This window comes from Simochromis diagramma, unplaced genomic scaffold, assembly GCF_900408965.1.
Source record: "Simochromis diagramma unplaced genomic scaffold, fSimDia1.1 OVJJ01000463.1, whole genome shotgun sequence".
Taxonomy (NCBI): domain Eukaryota; kingdom Metazoa; phylum Chordata; class Actinopteri; order Cichliformes; family Cichlidae; genus Simochromis; species Simochromis diagramma.
The window spans coordinates 461,584-482,497 of NW_024386941.1; the positions used below are offsets into that span (position 1 = coordinate 461,584).

The following is a 20,914-nucleotide window of genomic DNA, read 5'->3' on the forward strand; positions in this document are numbered from 1 at the left end:
AAATATCATCTTTTAACTTTGATACATGTGTGTTTTATCTCTCTGTGGCAAAAAATACACTCAGAATACGAGTGTAGGAAGGTGAAGAAGGAGTCTGTAATCAGGGAATCATGCAAAAACTTACATACTCATCTAATTGCTCTTTTCTATGCTATCATAGGTGTGTTATAAACATTGTCAAATGTCACAGCGGATGGAGCCGCGTTCACAGAGCAAGCCTTTCATACATTTCTTGCAACTGTGTCGACTTCACAGGCGTCCGTCTACACATATATGGATGTGATTAAGTGCGGGTTTTTAAAAAATGGATACATTTTGAGTGAATTTTGACTTCCTTCGGTGTAATTCCGTGCTTTGAATGAACACGCGGGCTCCTGTGTAGGTGCATGTGTTACCAAGGATTGTCTGGGACTTTCCTCAGGTCACACCTGAGATGGAAAAGTTACCTAAGTCTCTCCAGTGACGGCTCACATGAGTGATAGAGTGATCTGAGTGGACTATGCGCCTTCTTTTGTACAGCTCAGTGTAAGTCACAGAACAGCAAAGCTCCATTCAGCGCTCGGAACAACAAGCGACTCATTTATGAGAATTTGAAGCCAGACAGAGCTTCTTAAAGACTGATTCGAGTTAATCTGTTAGCAACAAGTTATGTTTGTCTGAACCCACAGATTGTGTTTACACAGCTCTGATTTGCAGAACGTTTACCACCAACACTTAGTGCCAGTGCAGACAGCTTACTGTGACATTTAAATCTGTCGAGATCGGGACTTTAGATCCGCTCTGGGGTTTTCAGCTTTTGGACTTTTTAATCCATCCCCCAACTCCAACCAAGAAACTTTCTTCACTGTCTTTGATTATCGTGTGATGTGGTTTGCTGAGGTGCACGAAAAGAGAAAAATAAGAATTTAGCTATCTCATCCGTCTATCTCATTGGAGATATTTAGCTCTGCAAATGCTGAGTTATAAAATCATCTGAGGTTGTCACGGTGATGGACCATTGCGAGCTCGTTGGTGATTAGAGTGAAGAGGATGCAGATCATTTTGGTCACTGTGCATCGTGTTGCTTTTGTAAGCGATATAAAAAAAGACTTTAATGACTTTGTGGGTCCTTGGAGTTCAAATGTTATTGTGAGTTTTTAGTCTTATTTCTTTAGATAATGATCTCTTGCTCCACCTACACTGGCTTGTATTTATCTGTGCCTCCATGAGTATGAGCTCTTTGAAGTATTTAAGCTGTGATGCAAGTTTTTTTTTGTTTTTTAACAAAATCTATATTAAAATATGGCACATTAGCAACATCCTGCACGGATACGCTTTACAGAAGGTAAGTTGAGGCTTCAGAGTTTCTCCGAGTCGCTCTCGGCCACCTGCTTCAGCCCATGTGCGGACTGTTTTTTTTCATGTGCCAGTTTTGGTGGATACGGAGCATTTCAGAGTCGAGCTGTTCAGCAGTTCATGCCATGCGCTGTAAAACCGTAACCTATGCAAAGCAGTTTATCTGTAGAGTGAGCACACTTCCTCTAAACAGGTCAGTTCTGTGACCTTGTTCTGTTTTACAGGGAGGGAGATATTTGCATAATTGCCCTTCCTTCACATGTGGACACACGCTCACACAAAAACACCCATGCACAGATATGATCACACCCACACACGCATGCTCGATCACATGGTTTCAGCTACGCGTTGTTGCACAGCCTAATGGAGGTCATACTGCAAGCAGCGACTGTTTTTGCACCATCAGCAGTGGTGAAAAAGTAGGACTTTAAGTTATGCCTGTTTGTCCACGTGTGAGAGAGAGAGAGAGATGACCATTATGGGAACTGTACAGCGTCTTAGCCTCATGTTGTACAGGGAGGGACATTCACAGGAAGAAACATATACCTGCTTTCATATCAGACAGTTCCTCATCCTCAGGAGTAAGAGTAGGTGCATCTGATGTAGAGATAGAGAAGAAAGGCCGTGTCGACCGCAGCTGATAAGGCCAAGTTGTGTTGTAGATCATTTCCTATTAGTTCATGTGTCTTATATTGATTTCGGCACGTAAGCTGCACGACTTTCTGTGGGCATTAAACACTTTTTACCCCATAAAATCTCTTTATGGGGTAAGTATCTGATTTCTCAAACGCTTTGTACCCCAGGCGTTCAAAGACTGAGCCTGATTTGAAAAGCACATAATCTGCATTCAGTTCTTCCTCAAATAGCTTCTTCATTGTCTCACATGCCAGCAGTCGGCTTTGTGTGTTCTTATCAGGCGGAGGCACTTCTGACAGCTCATTTGCAACACGAGCACCTGTGACACCTGCACAGGGTCACCTCTGTACTGGCACATACCTCGTCTTCATCGGATGTGTAGAGATGTTCACGCAGTCCTGCGTGCAGCCTCTGCTGCCTGTGGTTCAGATGCAGCGCCAAGTTCCTCTCAAACACCGTGTTAGCATCAGCCAGCGTCGTCTAAGATAAGTCAGCTGGGCCCAGAGTACTCATACGGTAAATTCATAAATGATCATTTTTCATTTCGATGATGGTTGTCACATCATCCTGTGGCCTATATAAACTGGTGTAGATCACAGACTGTATATAAAAGATGGCTGCAGCCAGCGTGACATTGTCCGCTGGTTCTGGACTCCTTTTTTTGGAAGTTCCAGAGTTATCTGGCTTTGTTGTTTGGGTAGCAAGCTTTGTTGGCAGCCAGTCGGAAACTCCATTTTATGTTTGATAGATAGCGTGAATGATGCTGATCCGGTGGCATGCTCCCGGTCCACATTTTTTCCTGCTGAGACATTTCTTAAACCTTCTTTCTGTGTTTGTCAAACCTGTTGGACAACATTGCACAGCCGATATTCCCGTCAGAGCATTTTCTGTAGCAAAGTTTATCCGAGTGTTTTATGTTATGAGCAGATTTCATTGAATGAAGAACTCATTTTCGTTTTGAGATGAGGAAGTGCCTAGCTTCTAAATTGGCTGCATGCCCACGTGTGTATAAATAACTTCCTTACAGGCAACAAGAAAGAGAAGATATTTACTAAGAAGCTACTGTCGCTGCCGCTGTTGTTATATTTGCATGTTAAGTCATTCACAGACGTTAGATTGTGAGACTTTGTGCTGTAAGATGATCACTTACGAAGCTGAACAGAGGGAGTGTTGAGGGGTTAATTCAATGAAATCGCTGAAAGCAAAATCACCGCACGCACGCGTTACAATTACACGTAAAACCTTAAAAGCACTGCAGAACTCTTTTATATTCCTGCCGAATCTCCACATGTAATGCTGAGCGTGTGCACATATATTACACGTGCGATATGTTGCTTCAGCCTGAAGATGCTATTTTCACATGTTTGCGTGTCTGCAGTTACAGGTTTACGATGCAGCTGCTTTGAAGCTCAGAGTCGCAGCTTGTTGTGGGCATCGTGCTGTCGTTGGGATGTCCCGGCTTTTCAATTAAGAACAGGAACTGTATACGAAGGATAGACGCAGCTGATGGTTTTTAGAGTCCACATGTTGAAGCCTCAGTGGGAGCATTTTGGCTGCTGAGGTTTTCATGTTGACTCAAATACCTGGAGTGCAAAGTCTTTAGCTAAAGGTAGCACATTTTGGTTAGCATCACTGTATGGCTGCATAGGTGGAGACACGTCCCGTATAATCAGCACTAAGTAACATGTTCCATGCTAAAAACTAAAGAAGAAATTTCTTGGAGTTTTGTTAGTAATGATCTAATTTCATAATTAAAATGTTCTAAAAGGCACTTAAAACACAGTTAAAGGACTCCAGTTAGCAGGCACAGACCATTCCCCAAACTCCAGTATCCAGATGGATGTTATAAATACATAAATATGCTCTTTAATGCTGTAAATTTGGCTTTCTAAGATGGGAGCATGTGGGGGGGGACACTCTTGTGCCACCATCACCAGTTTGTTGGAGACACAGACTGGTCCATACCTGAGCTTACAGTAGCTGCTTTAGCCAGGTCCTGTTATAAGCAGACATGAAAGCATGCTTCATGTCCTCAAAACTCTTTAAAGGATCTGATTTAAGACGAACTAAATTTCAGCTCCAGCTGTTAAAGCCAGTCTACTTAAGCTAATCCAAAAGTTACTTAAATTGCAAACTCATTGTCATCGCTGCTAACGCTTAGGACCAAGAAACCCAAATGAAGCTGAAGCTGATGTTGATGCAGTTAGCTTTATAAGTATGTAGTCTTAAACATCCTCTCATAAATAAAGATGATGATGATAAACCAACATGCTGATGGCCTGATGGAAAGCTGGGATCATCACGTGGTTTAAATAAAACCTGGCAGTTAGCTGGAAGAGCATGAAAATCAGCAGCAGTCATCATCTGGAGATCTGCACAGTGGAAGAGTTTGTGGTAATGTAGCGGATGTTTTTTGTTTTTAGTAATGTGAGTGTCTATGAAGTTCTGTTATATATATATATATATATACACACATTTTTTTTATATATATATGTGACTTGTTTAGTGGAAAAATCCTTTGAAGTGTGATACCGCTCACTGTGGTCACGTGACTGTGACTTTTTCAGGTTTCATTCAACACTTTTAGTTTCAGAAATAGACGGCTGTCAGTCGCAAACAGCGAATTTTCTCTTATTAAAGCTCTCGTTGGAGACATTTTCTATAATTTTACTCACTCCTTCACTTTCCACCAGCCTCTCTTTGTCTTTTACTGTCCTGTTTGTAGTATGAGCCTAAAGGTTGAGTGAAACCTAACATTTCTGAAAGTCTCTTATTTTTCAAAATGTGAGCGACTGTTGACATTTAAGTTTATCACCTCTAATGGCATAACCTTTATTTTATCACCTTTGTTGACTCATCCACATTTAGGGCATGAATATGATGATAGGAGTGTGGATTAAATGTTGAATGACGCAGTGATTCAGCTTTTTCCTTCAGAAGTTGACAAAAGTGTAATCACTGTCAGCAAGTGACATTTTGGTGAAATAAGTGTCAGCACTGTGTTATGAGCAAACTCCTATTTGTTTAATTTTCCTGCAAAAAGCACCTCATATTTCCCCCCTGGTCATTCACACCCCTCTGCAGTGACTCTGTGCCCCACCTGTGGGCCCTGCCCCTCAGTTTGAGATACCTTGACATAGCCCTGGATGGACGTGACGTGCCTTTACTGACCACTCTCGGTGCTGAGGTGTTCTGAGCATTGTTAAGTATAAAAACAAACCCTCTTTGTGTGCAGATATGATCTGATGTGCTGGTTTTACTCTTAGGTGGTCACCTCCTTTCAGCGTTTGTACTCTCACTCCATCGTGGGGACTTTAAAGCTGCTCTTGAAATTCAAATCATTTTCCTCTGTAGCTGGTGACTAAAAACTATTTCCTTCCCATGCATTTAAGTTAAAAATCAGTCTTCTGTTGCAGTGATGTTTCCTGCACAGCGGAGGAGAAACTTTGCTGAGACTTGGTTTTCTCTGGCTTGGGAAGTGACTCAAAGTTAACTGAGCTGGCTGCAGGTTTGCACCTCATCATGTCAGGATCTTCCTCCTCTTACAGTAAAAACCCCGAGTCTCCTTATCTGATGTGGCTTGTGCTACTAAGCTGCACTTTAGGGTTGCTATTCAACATCTTGCAACTCTAGTTTCATGCTCATAGCCTCACAGAAGCTGCGGGAAGCTGCGGGCTGCACCTGGTGTGTGTGCAACCTCAGGCACAAAAAGAAGAAGTGAGACAAACGAACAGCAGACTACATACAAAATCTGCCTGCAGAGCCAAGTTAACTGTGTCAGAAACAGTGTGGTTTTGTCTGTGTGTGTGTGTGTGTGTGTCGGTGTGTGCTTTACAATGAAATGTGCTTGAATTTTTGGTTGGCTTGGATTTATCTTTAACCCCAAAAAGAGGAAGAGAGATCATTTTTATGACGCTGAGAAATTCAGACAAATTATGCCAAATACCTGCACGTGTGTGTGTGTGTGTTTGGCTTATTTGATAACTGACCTACATCAAAATAAGATGATAAATGATCAGCTTCAGGCTTTCTTGTGTTTCTCGTGTCTGAACGTTGAGCTTGCTGCCATACTGGAAGAAAAAGAGGATATTTTCAGGAGACTGAAGTATTGCAAAAGTCCTTTCTGACGTAATCTGGAGGCATCATTGTATTCTGAAAAAGACTTAGAAATGCATATTCCCCCACAATGACTCATCTGCAGTGAGTGACGGAACAAAGTTCAAAATGCTGCTGCTTGTCTAGAAGAACCAAAATACACTTTAAGTGCTTCTCGTCTTTTTACACTCATGAGCTGATGGATGCATCAGGGACGGTGTGTTGGCCGACATGCAGACTGGAGGATCAGGGGATCGAACCATAGACCGTCTGAGGAGTGGAGAACATGATCTACTATGATTTGTTTCCCTGAAGTTCTTCTACTGGTGATTTTATAGTCTGTGTCCATAAATCTACAAAAGAACAGTTATTTAAGATATTGTCTGCATCATGCACATGTCACCAGTAATCCTTTTTAAAACATCACAGTATATCCCAGTGGTATATCCCAGTACTGCTAGTCCTAAAATTCTCTCTGATACGTCTGTCTGAGATTAAACTTATTCAGATTACAGATGACCTCTGAGTTTTTAAGAGCTTCACCAATCAGACTGTGTCAAAATGTTTAGGTCGAGGCATAAATAACCACGAGGTTACGCTAAATTTAAAAAAAATCATCAAAAGGGACTAAAGTAGCTCAAATATTCAAGTCTCAAGACTGAGCTTGAGCTCCGACCATACACACAGGTGTGCTTTTTGACTGACCTCGTTTCTGGCTGGTGTTTGCTTTTCAGCTCCGTCCCTCCTCCACCCTTCCTTTTTCCATCCCTCGCAATGATCTGTGTGACGTTTTGCGTCGAGGAGCCGGTAGTCGTTGTATGCCCTGCTGAGAGAAAGTGAGAGGGAGGAGGCCGCCTACGCTCAAAGCGCGTTGGCATGTGCGCCAACGCACTACGGACGCTGCGGCGTTGGTCCTGCCTCGTGTGGAATAAGAGAGCTCCGCCATCAGCCATGTTTGCTCTATTGTCGCTGCTCAAAATCGACCATTAGCTCAACACAGCGGGTCAAAATGATTCGCACGCCGTTGTGCAAAAATCCCGAGTTTAGCTTTAGCATCTTCTCTGACCGCTTCTCAGAACTGCCAGGTGTGTTTTTTAGTTTTAAGAATGAGATGCAGACACATCCATCCGGTCTGTGTGCACTAAACACACCAGAGAGGAAGCACGGAGAGATGAGACTGACAGAGATTTCTTATCTTTAGCTGTAAGACAGAGTATGACTAATAATATGTTTAAAACCAGTGTAGGTGTTTATATATTTATGGGGCTGCTCAAAGTTAGATATGTTTAAGTAAGATATGGTTAAGATTACAGCTGGGTTTATATCCAGCTGCTTTCAGGGACAACGGACTCATGTGAGGTGTAATCGGAGTTCTTGTTTCCCTTCACCTCGTTCCTTGTCTTGAGACTGTAGGAAAGCAGAGTATGAGGATGCTTAGAGTGTCATCATCACAGAGGTCAGCGAGAGGAAACACCCCTCTGCGGCACACACTTCAAAGTGGAAATGTTTCTGTGGAAGGTCCACAGCTTCCTCTGTGTGTTTGTTTGTTTACTGCACAGGGTGTCTTTCCTCTCAGTGACCTCTGCTGTGTGTCTCTCTCACACAGTGATTGAATGGAGTTTCCATTGTCGCTGTTGTTTTTCTTGCCTCAGCTTTCAGGCTCTGATTGCTTTTGTTTGACTGTACTGCTCGTGTAAGCTCAGCCGTTGTGCGACCAGACCTTTGCTTTTCTCAGTAGAGAGTTAGAAACTCTCTACTGTGAAGTGAAAGCTTTGTATTGCTCAGTTTTACCCAGAAATGCTGTGTAAGATAGTCCAAAAAGGTACCGCACAGGTACGTTTTTATCTCGTCCCTAACGATAAGAGTGACTAAACTTTCCGAGAAGCAACTCACAAATCATCATCAGACAGATACCGAAGCTCTGCACGGCCTCTTTAGGTACACAAGCGACGCAGTTTCAGTGCTGCCGTTTTGGACATCGGCTCTGTGATGCACAGTGGAGGGATTTTTATGACAGTTTCATGTTAGAGACCACATCCAAAACAAAACATGACCAATATTGTGAAATGATCACAGAGAAGCCCAGCAGAGTGAGCGTCCGGCAAAAACAGCTATCCAGCTGGAGGACGGGCCAGATTTAAGCCTATTCAAATTAAACTAATCCATTTTATTTTTTTGAAAGTAACTCTCAAACTGGACTTCCTCTGATGGCAGCTTGAGGCTTGTTCCAAACCAGTCAATCCCACGTTCAAATATAAATCTTTACAGTAGAAATAAATGTGTCCAGGACCTGTCTGTGGTTAGTTTCCACCTTTATAGCAACTGAAGTTTTTTGTTAACCGTCCTGGAGTTAATCTGATAAGGTTTAGAGTGAGGAGCATGCAGATCTGCCAACATTACTAGCCTCCCATTGTCTGGTAGCTTCACCTGCACTAACTGGAGTCTCTTGACTGTGTTTGCGCTCTTTTTGTCTTTTTAATTCAATTTTAATTCGGTTTTCTGGGTGCTGGAGCGTTTCCCAGCTCTCATAGGTCTGGAAGGTGGAAACACCTTGGGCAGGTCTCCAGTCTTAGTGCACAATATGCTAACTTCTCTCAGCAGTACTGTTTTTGTTTTCTTCTACATACTGGTCTGCTGTATCTGATCAGAGGCAAATGTGAACAGACCACAGGGTAACTCGTTACTCAGCTAAAGATCAGCTCAGCTGCCTGCTTTGAACCTGATGCAGGGTTTCCCAAATGTTTAGATTCATTTCGTGGCACATGTTCAATGAAGAAAGAAGCCAGCTTGCACACTTTCTCCTCCACTTTGTAAGACAGCAGCTCATCATGCTTTGTTTTCAGAGCAGGTGGTTGGTCATCCACCTCAAAGCTTAACTCGGGACCACCCGGTTTGCGTCACAAGCCTGTTGTTGTTGCATATCGCTGAATTTCATTGACATTCTGTGGTCTCTGGTTGCTGGTGTCTTCCTGTGTGTACGCCACCTTAGATTGCAGCTGGCGAAGAAGGTAGTGTTCTGCTCTGCAGCCGCAGCTAGCTCAGCCCAGGTTCACATGACTCCCCGGGGTCAGGCTGGACCTCTGCCTCTGATGGAACCACCAGGAGAGCAAAAGGCCTAACCTCGCCAGCTGCAGTGAAGGCGGTGGAGCTTGATGATATCGAGGACCGCCACTGCACCAACCCGACAGAAATTCAACAGTCAGGGCTGAGGCTGGCTGGTTATCAGAGATCGAGGAGATTAACTGTTCAGAGAAACATTCTCAAGATAGTCAAGTGACCAGAAAAAAACTGCAGCTGTCATCACATGTGGCTGTGCAGCAGAAAAATGTGGAGCAAAGGTGCTGAGAGGGAGTGCAGTAAAGAAAAAACTGGAGCATGGGCCAAGGTTAGCAGAGCTGCACGAGCATCTCACATTATCACAGTCTCTTAGAATAAATGCATGAGCTTGCTGTCTTAGACAAAGCTGTGCCCGTGAAAATAAAAGAGTCTTTATTTATTTTTTATGCCATGAGGATGTAGGTGCTGCTCCTCGGAGCTTCACAGTTCTCCAACCGCCACTCTGAGGAAAGATTTCCCAAGCGCCTGAAAACTACCTGTGCTCTAGTTTAACTCCAGTTTGAGTGTTAAACTTTAGTTTGTGCTTCAGTGATCTCCTAAACCGTTGTCAGTGTTTGGCCGTTGGAGGCGCGGGGGTGGGACAACAACGTCTCCGCTGTGATGCAGTGTTAAATTCGCTGTACACAGTTTAATCTCAGCAGGTAAACTCGACACAGCCATCGTTCTTTTACCTTTTGAGTTTGTGAAAGGATGGATTTATAGGTCGTCATGGCTAAAAAAAGGAAACCCCTTAATGCAAATGAAGTCGTCAGTTGTTTGTGACCACCCTCCCACTGCGACTACAACACCCAGACTTTCCACTGTGCCATTTCAGTATCAATCTCAGAGGCGCAGACCGCCTACCGCCAACGTTAAATTTACCTCCAACTGCAAAGTGTCGACTTCCATCGTTGTTTTTGCCGATGGCGTTAATTTTCCGACAAATTGAATTTTGCGCCTAGCAAGGCGGAGGTGGCCGCCGTTTTGGCTTCTTGCGTTCTTCTCATTTGATTAGCATGCCTGCTCTTAAAATGCTAATGATGTTGTTCTAATGCCACAAACTGCTTTGTAAACAGTGGTTTTGTTATAACGACTCAGTAGCAAGATGAGTGTGAAGGACACGGATGACATAACGTGGCAGTTAGTGTGCTGCTAGTGTAGCTCTGTGCTCGCGGGCTGACGGAGGATGGTTGGAGGGGGTTAAACTGCTGTCATTTTGACATCACTTTGTGAACACTTTGTACCTCGGACAGAGGAGTGTTTGAAAAACCCATGTGTCACCGTGTCGTTGCGTTTTGAACCTCCCTCTCTGAGGCAGTGGAGTTTTCCGTGTCACACGTGTGCAGGCTGTCATGCCCTCGCTGACCGACTACACTTATGACTGTTTCTCTTCCTCTGAGTGCAGTGAGAGTGTGGGCAGCTGTCACATCTCAACTTTGATGTTCAATATGTGTAAAATCATCTCTGCGCCTGTAACCACTGAAAAAAGGAAGTTACTCCTGAGTTATCTACCTGATCACCGTGTTTTTCTCCATCTTTGCTCGCCGCCGCCGCTCGTCCAGGTGAGCGTGCGCTGTGGACTTGTTTCCTTTGTTTCCTGAATAATTAAGTCTAATTAAGAAGACAACATTTGACACTCTGTACCCGTAATGATGAGTCTCCACACCTCAGCATAGATCAATAAAGACGTGGTTTGATAGTCTCCAGGTTTTCCGAAGGTGCGCAGACAGAGAGCACCCTCGCTAACCTCTGATGCAAACCCGGTCATTTTGTTCTATAAGTGGGCCTTAAATGTGACGGTCTTCATCGGTTACTCCTCGTCAGGTTTCAGATGTCTTTTCTGTCACAGTTAGTGTTCCCCGCGGTTTTTCTATCACACCTGTTCCAGTCAGTTAATCACGCTCCTGTGATACATACTCACCTGTTTCCCTCATTTACCTCCCACATCGCCTTGTCTCTGCACATTTCCTACTTCCTTTGTGTTACCCCTCATGGGTTTTTTGTTTCCTTGTGTATTACAGCATCTGTTTGTGGATTTTTGCCTCTTGCTAAGCTCCCCCTTTGTAACTGATCTGCTGTAGGTGACCATTTTTGTGGTCCCTTTTCCTTTTTTGAAACCTTTACGGGAAAATATGTCACAGACAGGGTTAAAGGTTGTTTCTATGTTCTGTATGATATATAAGAACCATCCAGCCAAAGTAGCACCTACAGGAACTGCAGTTCTCGGTGCCTCGCTTATGTACAACTTCCCTTCACATGTATCGGGCTTGCAGCTCTGACTAGTGATTAGTCTCAACAGTTAATGCAGTATAAATAACTCGGTGATGTTTCTAGTGCAGTTAATGCTAAAGCTTAACTGTTGTGTAAGTCCGTACTAAATACAAGGATTTATTTAAGCCAAAAATGTTTCATAAGTCTTAAAGTCTCTGTTAAAATGAAGAAGATGATAAACATGATATCTATCTAAAATTTGGTTACCATGGAGATGACCAACATGAACACCTAGTGTTGCTTTTGGTTAAATTCTCTAAAACCTTTAAAACGTGAGACAGCTGTGAAACATTAATTCGTTGATGATTGACGTCCTCGATGCCTCGTGTTCGAGACGGTTTGTTGGCCTTCGTCTTTCCTCACCGTGTTTTTGCGTTTAGCGTGTAACAGTGTTCGACCTGCTTTTGCGAGTTTTTTTTTATCAGTAAGTTATTGTTAGAATGGCGTGCCCGTCCTCGCCCATTTATTTTAACCTCATACTCCCACATGATCACTGAGGTCTGCTGGTACTGTGTGTACCGAGGTCCTGACACTGGTCTTTGCTATCAGGTCCTCATCAGCACTGAAGACCTTTGAGACCTTTGCTTTTACTGCTTTCGTACAAATCTGTTGTGTTCCTTTTTGGTGATTTTATTTTAATCACCAAACTACACATTCTTCACCAGTTTGTTGGTTTTAAATGTGCTTGTGAGTAAATTTCACTTGACTTTACTTGACCGTGTGAAGTCTGTGTGCGTGTGTGACTGTGACGCACAACTCAAGCTGTGAAGCGATTAATCCTCACTCAGTTTCTTTTTAGACTTCATCAGACTCACAAGGCTAGACTTTCTGGGTGGTGCTGTTTGTCTCATGTCACATGATGTGTGCGATCACCCTCATGTAAGAGAGCTTTAATCGTCTCTGCCAGCCAAAGGAACAATGCGCCTAGATCGATCGCAGTGGTTGGACAAAAATAATTGTGCCGTTTTTATTTCTCGGTACGACTTTTACCGTGTGTAAGAATGTAGCGCATGAGCTTCAACTCGGAGGAAATGTTTGTGTGTGTGAGAGCATTTTTTTATAGTTCTTTTATAAATAAGTGCGCAAAGAGAAGTGACACCTTCTGGGATCACACTTTTAAAGGTCATCGTATGTCTGTGTGTCTGTGTGAGTGTCTGTGTGAGTGTGTGTGTGAGTGTTTAATGCCACAGCTTTGTGCAGTGGGCTGTATCTTGCACTCCACTCATCTGGACAGCAAAAATGCAAATTACGCTTCTACTGGCACACAAGAAAACAACAAAAGCAAAAGAAACCCACCAAAGTGCTGAGATCTAATAACTGACTGATGCACTACATTATAAAAAATAAAATCATCTGTCTTTTTTATGTTTTCAGGCACGGAACAAGCAGAATGGAGAGCTGACAGCTATCAAAGTTATCAAGATGGAGCCAGGTGAGAGATTTACCTCAATCTTCAAACTTTTGCTTGATTTTTATCATCTTTTAATTCTTGTGAGTCTTCGTGTTCATGTCGAAGTGTGAAAGTTGAGACGACGTCGAGATGTTACCTCAGTGTTGGCTCGAGGTCCAGTGATTAGTCTCCACCGGAGGTCCACTGGAGTATATTCTCGAGCTTTGAACCCCGGCTAGCTATCGAGCTAGTGGGTAACAGACGTCTCCGAAAACGTCGGAGCGCTTTTGAAAATATGTGGTGTCTAAATCTGGGACTCTCCGCCATTTGACCTTAGAACTGAAGAAGCTTCTCGGATGAGAGGTGAAACGTCTTCTAGCAACAACGATGACCTGGATGACTGAGAACCTTCACAGACATGTGGCGTCTTGATAAACCGAGCAGATATTTGAGGTTTACACAGCTACATTCTCGCTTGAAAATATGTTAAACGTTTATTTTGTGACCCAGAAAGAATAATAAGAGTAATATTAACACTAACTAGCTGCCGCCATTGTTGGAAACTGAGCTGGGCTGCGCTATGAATTCTGGGATAGGTTGGGCCACGAAGGATACACCCGACCCATCCCTCAAATCTGGGGAAATGAAGGGCGCATTTGTCGGAGTCTTCGAATTTGGACAGTCTTCGTCGTGTCGCTGTAACATAATCGGCCTACAAATGCAGGCACAGGAGGATGCGGTTCCTGAATTTGGACACAGCTATGACACCGGACAGAGCTACTTCTTCTTCGGGGTTTAACGACAGCTGGCATCCTCGTACATGCAGTGCTGCCATCTTCTGTTTCAGTCCGTGATTACACTCTTAAATCCTACTACTTACTCCTGCATCTTTTGGGATCTTACAAAGCTTCAAACGACGTGTCGACTATTAAATTAGTCGTCGACGATTTTGATAGTCGACGTAATCGCGACTAGTCGACTAATCGTGGCAGCTCTAACTCCAGCACTTTCATTCTTTTGATTTTCAGCCGTTCTGTTGTAGATTGAGGTCGCTCTCTTGTTGCATGACCCAATTTTGGCCGGGCTTTAGCTGTCAGACAGCTACCAATACTTTGCTATAGAAAGGAGTTCACGGTTCAATGCAAGGTGACCAAGTCAAGTGAGTGTAAACAAGCCCAAATCATCAGCCCTCCACCCCCGTGTTGACAGCATGAGGTGTTTGTGCTGATGTGCTGTGGTTGGTGTTCCAAACGAAATTGTTCCACAACTGTTTTGTGGTTTGTTCAGATGCCTTTTTTAAGGCTTTCTCTTGCATTTCATATAAACAAGCTGTAATTGTTGTACGGTTGTACTGTTACACGCTAACAGAGGCCTGTAGAGTCCGAGATGAAGATGGTCTTGTTGTTTTTTTGAGGTTCTCTGAACATTGCATGACTGACTTTGGGGTGAATTTGCTGGGACGTTCTCTCCTAGAGAGGCCATGGTGTGGCTGTCTGTTCACAACCGTTTAATAACCAAAAAGTTTCATTTAATTCCTGATTTTTATTATCTGATCACTTTGTGTAAGACCTTCTGTCTACACCTGGTACGTTTCAGTTTTTGCAGTTGCACTATGACCAGTTTGGACCACAGAGATGACATCAGCGTTTTAGCCATCTTTGCTGGGCTGTAGATGTTTTATCTCGGCTATGGACAAAGATAATAAATATTATTTCAGCTTTGTTGCAGCAAAGATCTTGAATTTGTTTTTAATGCAGTGCAATTACTGCGTCCAGTCATCATTGTATTTTGATTAGGGAGGTTTAATTTTACAAAATCGTTGGCGCAGCAGTTGGAGCAAACACATAAATCACACATACAGAGGCAGGAAACTGTTAGATTCTACCAGCGACCAAAGAAGGCAGCAGTATGATCATCCTCATTATTTTCCATCAAACGGATGGAAATCATGTCTGATTAGTCTGACCTCCAAAAATGAGACTGATTATTTAAGTGTATCAGCTTAAACATTTAAATTTAAATGAAAAATATTAAAAGAAAAACAGAGGGAAATGATTTGCAGTTTAAAACACACAGGCAAATGAAAACAGTACAAAAAGCAACATAACACATGCAGAAAACAAGTCCCTTTATTTTTTATGTTGTATTTTGGTCAAAACATGATCCACCTGCAGCCAGTTTTGCACAATATAAAGGCAGATCCAGCCCAATAGCATGACTTATAAACCAAAATGTGCTATTAGGGCTGTGAAAATACATGAAAGGTGCCCTCCGACTGCACCTCTGTTTGCATCTAATGCGGTGGTGATGATAATAAAGACGTGTCTTCTGTGTCTCACCCCACAGAGGACGATTTTTCTATCATCCAGCAGGAAATCATCATCGTAAAGAGCTGCAAGCACCGCAACATCGTGGCATATTATGGCAGCTACATTCGGTGAGATCCCTGTTTCTCGTTCCTTCCTCCCTCCTGTTTTCTTAACCTCGGAGTTAACGCACAGGTCTTCCTTTTCTGTCTGCAGAGCTAACAAACTGTGGATCTGTATGGAGTTCTGCGGCGGAGGCTCCCTCCAGGATATCTACCATGGTGAGTCATGTGACACAAGGTCGGGCTAAAGATGGAAACCAGAGCGTGATAAGATGCAAAAGTGTCTCCGACTGTCAGATAACTGATATAATCGCTGCCTGTGCGAGTGGATTGATACGGACCCAATAATCCTTTCTGTGTGGAAAAAGAGAGAGAAGAGGATCTTTTTTCCCACACCCACACTTTCATGCTTTACAAAAAAAGAATAAAAACTGCCAGCGCGAGAGTCTCGTTCACATGTGTCAGTGATTTTCCCTTTCAGTAAATGGACAGATAGCAGCCGAACAGTGAAAACTGTAAAACGTCTGAGTCTTTAACCAGCAAACACAGCCACATGAACCTTTAGTTTAAAGAAAAACAGCGTGCAGAGACTCTGTCCTTCTGGGGGTTTTCTCAGCTGATGATGGAAAATTGACTGGTGCTTAGAGAACCCAGCTTTACTGGCACGTTGGACCAGCAGTAGCTGGGTTTGACATTAAAAAAAGATATTGAAATTAACTCTTAATGCTAAGAAGTGCCTTTCAACGCACCTTTTAGAAAACAACTAAAGGGTCCAGTGTCTGACCCAAAGAGCAACATGTGGACTAGATAAGCTCCGCCTCCTGAGCCACAGCCATGGTTCATTCATCACAGAGGGCAGAGCAGAGCTGCGAGCACGAACATGATGCTTGTCTTTGTATTCTGATTACATTTATTATAAATCTGAAATACTGATAATATTTATTTGCAATGAGCATTTGTGGCTCAGGAGCTAGAGGGCATTTCATGCTACTTTAAAAGTCACAGGTTCGATTTCTTGAATTGTCTTTGGGCACGACATTGAACCCCCAATTTTGTGTGTGTGCAGTGAGTACAAAGCTTTTTATGGCAGAGAATAAAGAGCAGTGTGAATGGGGAAAGGTGGCTTGGCTTAAAGTGAGAGTAGAAAAGTGTTAAATATTAAGTATTAGATGGATGGAAAGCTATTCACAATCAGTCTGACCATCATCAATGTCAGAGACACACAGACATGTACAATACTTTACATAGCATGTGAATATTTAACCAGTTATACCCAAAATATTCAACCGAAGAATACACGAAGGTTTAGGAAACCTGCAGACATCTTGAAAGTCGCCTTAATAGCACTTTTAAAAAGATTAAGGAGGGCAGTTTTTTATAAATATGAGTGTGAGGCCGCCTTAACAATACCACAATTTATAACGGGGTTATAGCTGATTTACAACAAAAGATCCACGAGCGTGAAAGCTTGAGGCTTTCAGACATCCTGCACAGGCAGCTGGGTTTATTCTGCTTCTTAACGAGGACACATTTCTGCACGAAAGGCCAAAACAGTCCTGAATACAGAAGCACTGTGACAGCTACAGATCCACAGTGGTTAACAGCGCACTGAAGTCTTTGTGCAAGCATTAAAAATCTTAAAAGGAAATGACAGTTCAGATCGTTTCCCTACACTGAGCATCGTGATATCTTTTTTGAAGATGTGTCTTTGTGCTTGTTTGTAGTGAAGCTGGTCAGAAATGTTCTGAAAACCAGAAATATCTTTTTTAAATCTGCAGCCTGAATTTAATTCGATTGAATTTAATCATTTGAATAAAAAATGATCGCTAAATTAACCCTTTTCAGCTCTGCGTTGTTCTGTGACTGTTTTGAATCTGTATGTTAAAAACTGCATCATGTTCCACAGTGACGGGTCCTCTGTCCGAGCCACAGATAGCCTACATCTGCAGGGAGATGCTACAGGTAATCACATTCTTTTAAATTTCCTGTTTCCTGTTTGTTCCTCTTTAGTGCTGACGTGCATTTACTAAATAAAAATATTAAGTAGTCATACCTGTAAATACTTGTGTTTACTGGGTTTTCTGACCATCTCCCAGCAGCCTCGTATTTTCTGTTTCTCTGAGGAAAATACATGCATTGTCTGGTACGGGAGACAGCTTAGCTTGCATATGCCTGAAGCTGGCAAACCTGGCAACCCACAACATGCATAGAGAGCTTCTCCTGTTTTAATGGCAGGAGAAGGCCAGCGGCAGTTATGCTGATTAAAGAATTAAAGAGTTGTTTGGAAAAGAAAAAAAGGGTAGTTCCAGTACTTGGATGTTCATCTAACTGCTGAATGAAGCCTTGTGTAAAAAAAACAAAAAAAAACAGAACAAATTAAAATAAATGATGGGAAGCCGAGCGATGTCCCAGCCGACGTGGATTACGCATTGACGTCATTTGTTCAGTCAGACTCGGTCGCGGTATGACTGCAAAAACTGCATCTTAAACGTAGAGATGCTGATGGAGCCTTTCAGTCACACCAAATACAGGAAGCAAATAACTGTCAACTAATCGGGTTGTGGAATGACTGTGAGTCGACCACCACATGACATCCAACCCACATACACAGAGCAGTATGACCTCTGTTTTCACTGAGACATCAGCTGTTCAGGCCTCCCTCACAGCAACTTTTATTTTCATCAGTTTCTTTTTGTTCTAAATGTTGAGAAGAGACATCAAAATGTTTGCTGGCATCGGGAAAATTATACAGATATCCACAGTTTTCACCCTTGTGGGGCCTTTGAATCATATGTTATGCCTCTTTGCAACCGTTGCGAGGTAGACAGCGAGCTACAACATAATTGATATAAAACAAATCGTTCTCTAAACCAGACAAACGTCACAAGTGTGTGAAATGAGTGCACAGGCTGTCTCCAAAATGCAACACTGAAAAAGGAAACTACACTTCAGTAACTTCAGTCCTACTGTACACAGTGTGTCACCAGTCTCATTTTACACAGCAGTGGTTTCCTGATGGTTAAACTGGAGCATTTAGAGGAATTTTTAATCCCGTCAGAGTCTATCAAGTGTAAATGTTATCAGGTTAAATTAAAGGCTTTTATTTTGTTGTGCGTGTGTGTGCGCAGGGCCTGGAGTACCTGCATGCAGAGAGGAAAATCCACAGAGATATTAAGGTGAGCGAAATGTGATGTGAGATTTTTATTCTTTGTTTTTTGTTCCCCCCGTGTTGCTTATTTTGTGGGAGAGCACATTAGACCTCAGCAGATGAAGCTTGCAGACTGGAAAAACTGGGTCAGTGCGGTGACAGAGAAGAAGATGTAAACAAGGCCAATGTTGTCCTTAAGATTTGGGTTCATGGTAGTCCTAAAAAATATTATTATTATTTTAATCGTAGCAGCTCAGTGATGTAATTTGAAAGAAAGCGAAAGTTCTTCGTGTTAAAAAACAAACAGACAAAAGTTAGGAACTATAAACTATATTAGTCAGAACAGACGCTATAAAAATACATTCTTAAATGAAGCTGAATGAATCTTGTGCGTGTTTTTTTTATTTCCATCCTGTGTGGGTTCAGTTAAAGATCACTGAGTGGGTAAAGAAGACTTTTTTTAAATATATAGAAGAAGATGTTTTTGTGTTGATGTTTTATCTCGCCTTCTTTTCCCCTCAGGGTGCCAACATCCTCCTCAACGATCAGGGCGAGGTCAAGTTGGGTAGGTGGAAGTTTGCACTGTCTGATTTGCACTGTACCGGCATGGTTAGCATGACTCATTCACCGCAAAAAGAGACGTTCTCACAGCGACATCTCCCCTGTCGTGTTTACTGAAGAACCAAATCATGAATTAGATCTCTGAATTTTCACCTGATTTGCTGAAAGCACAAACATGTCAGAGATTGCGCTCTTAGTTTTTGAAGCGTTTCGCAGCAACTCTGAAATAAATAAACTTGGTGAGTCTCATTTTAGTCACTGAAACATATGAACACGTGTTTAATTTGTGGTTATTTTGGCGTTTATTGATGTTTTCTTTCCTCTGTTGTGCAGCTGATTTTGGGATCTCAGCTCAGATCACGGCCACGCTCGCTCGCAGGATGTCCTTCATCGGGACGCCGTATTGGTAAGATCTCAGACGTCGTTCAGCTTTTATCCCTTTCCACTACAAAACTGATCATTTAGACCACCCACCACTTTATTAGGTACACTTTTCTAGACCTGGGTCAGAGCTGCCTTAGTTCTTCATGTCATAGATTCAACAAAGTGCTGCAAACATTCCTGAGAGTTTAATCCACGTTGACGTCACGTGACCTCACATAGTATCGTAGCATCGCATAGTTGCAGGTTGGTTGGCTGCACGTCAGTGATGATCTGGTGACTCATGAGATCAGGTGAGTGTGGTCACCTTATCTGAGTACAGTGACCTAATTGTCATGTTCGAAAAACCAGTTTACCATCAGAAGTTGGTGCCCTGTTATCGTTAAGAGAAATACTCAGGTAGACTGTGGTGTTTAGACGATGCTTAGATGCTACTAAGAGGTCCACAGCATGAGCAGCAGCACCCTGGCAGGATGGGTCCCTGCGTTCACGTCGCTTATGCTAAACCCTGACCCGACCATCTGAAGTTTACAACAGAAACTGAGACTCATCAGTTCAGGCGACGTTTTTCTGATCTTCTGATGTTCAGTTTTGGTGAGCCAGTGTGAACTGTAGCTAACAACAGGAAATTCACACCTGGTGGTTGTGGTCTTCTGCTGCAGCCTATCTGCTTCTGCGTATCTTAGTTATACTTTTGTCTTCCTTCATCTCGAAGCAGCCTGCCCATTCTCTTCTGACTCTTTTTTACCCAGAGAGCTGATGCCACTGGAAACGCTCTCATTTTTAGACCCTTCCTCTGTAAGCTCTGCAGATAGTTGTGTAGGAAAATCCCTGAAAATCACTCAGATCAGCCCGTGTGGTACAAACAGCTGTGGCACATCCAGAGTCACTTAAATCAGCGGTCCCCGTCCTTTTTTGCACCACGGACCGGTATATGTCCAACAATATTTTCACGGTGTCACATGAAAATATGTAAGGTGTCGCGGATAAATACAACAAAATAAAACCAGTACCGGTACCAAAAAAAAAGAAGATTTATTCGTAACACATGGGAACAGACCCAGGGAAACCGAGTTAACGATAAAAAATAACGATAAAAACCCTGAAAACCATACATTTCACACCCGAGCCCCAACTCTCGCAGCCCGGTACCAAACGACTCCGTCCGTGGCCCAAAGGTTCGGGACCACCGACTTAAATCACCTTGAACTTCAACAGGTCGTGTTAATCGTGTCTACATGCCTCAGTGCACTGAGTTGGCAAGCTGGACAGCGTGGAGTGCTACGACTTTAACTAGAGCTATTAAGCTGCATTTATAACCTGTATGAGTACAACAGCACAGCTATTTGTTATTACATGATATACAAACATCATCAAGGACAGCTTCCATCCTGGTGCATCAGCACAAAGACCCACAGACTCAAGAATAGTTTCTTCACAAAAGCCCGAAACACCCTGAACTCACACATGCACTGACAACACAGCTCCACCCCCAACCCAAGGTCTTCCCTCTATACACAGACTCACAACTACCACCACCACTGTGCAATACTTAATTTACATGCAATAACCCAGACTGTAAATATTTAACACAATTTTTTTCTTCACAATTTGCATATTTGTACATTTTCTA

General features: G+C 42.8%; 1 protein-coding gene across 2 annotated transcripts in view; it reads left to right on the forward strand.

Annotated features, from left to right (window-relative positions):
• Positions 1-20,914, forward strand: part of LOC120737063 (mitogen-activated protein kinase kinase kinase kinase 5-like) — a 48,913-nt gene that overhangs the window by 11,176 nt on the left and 16,823 nt on the right. For both annotated transcript variants that reach the window (XM_040037511.1, XM_040037510.1), the window contains 7 exons: positions 12,808-12,865; positions 15,170-15,260; positions 15,346-15,410; positions 17,098-17,153; positions 18,320-18,367; positions 18,862-18,904; positions 19,234-19,306. In XM_040037511.1, coding sequence (XP_039893445.1) covers positions 12,856-12,865; positions 15,170-15,260; positions 15,346-15,410; positions 17,098-17,153; positions 18,320-18,367; positions 18,862-18,904; positions 19,234-19,306 — 386 coding nt within the window. In that variant the 5' untranslated portion in view covers positions 12,808-12,855. The remainder of the gene's footprint in view (positions 1-12,807; positions 12,866-15,169; positions 15,261-15,345; positions 15,411-17,097; positions 17,154-18,319; positions 18,368-18,861; positions 18,905-19,233; positions 19,307-20,914) is intronic.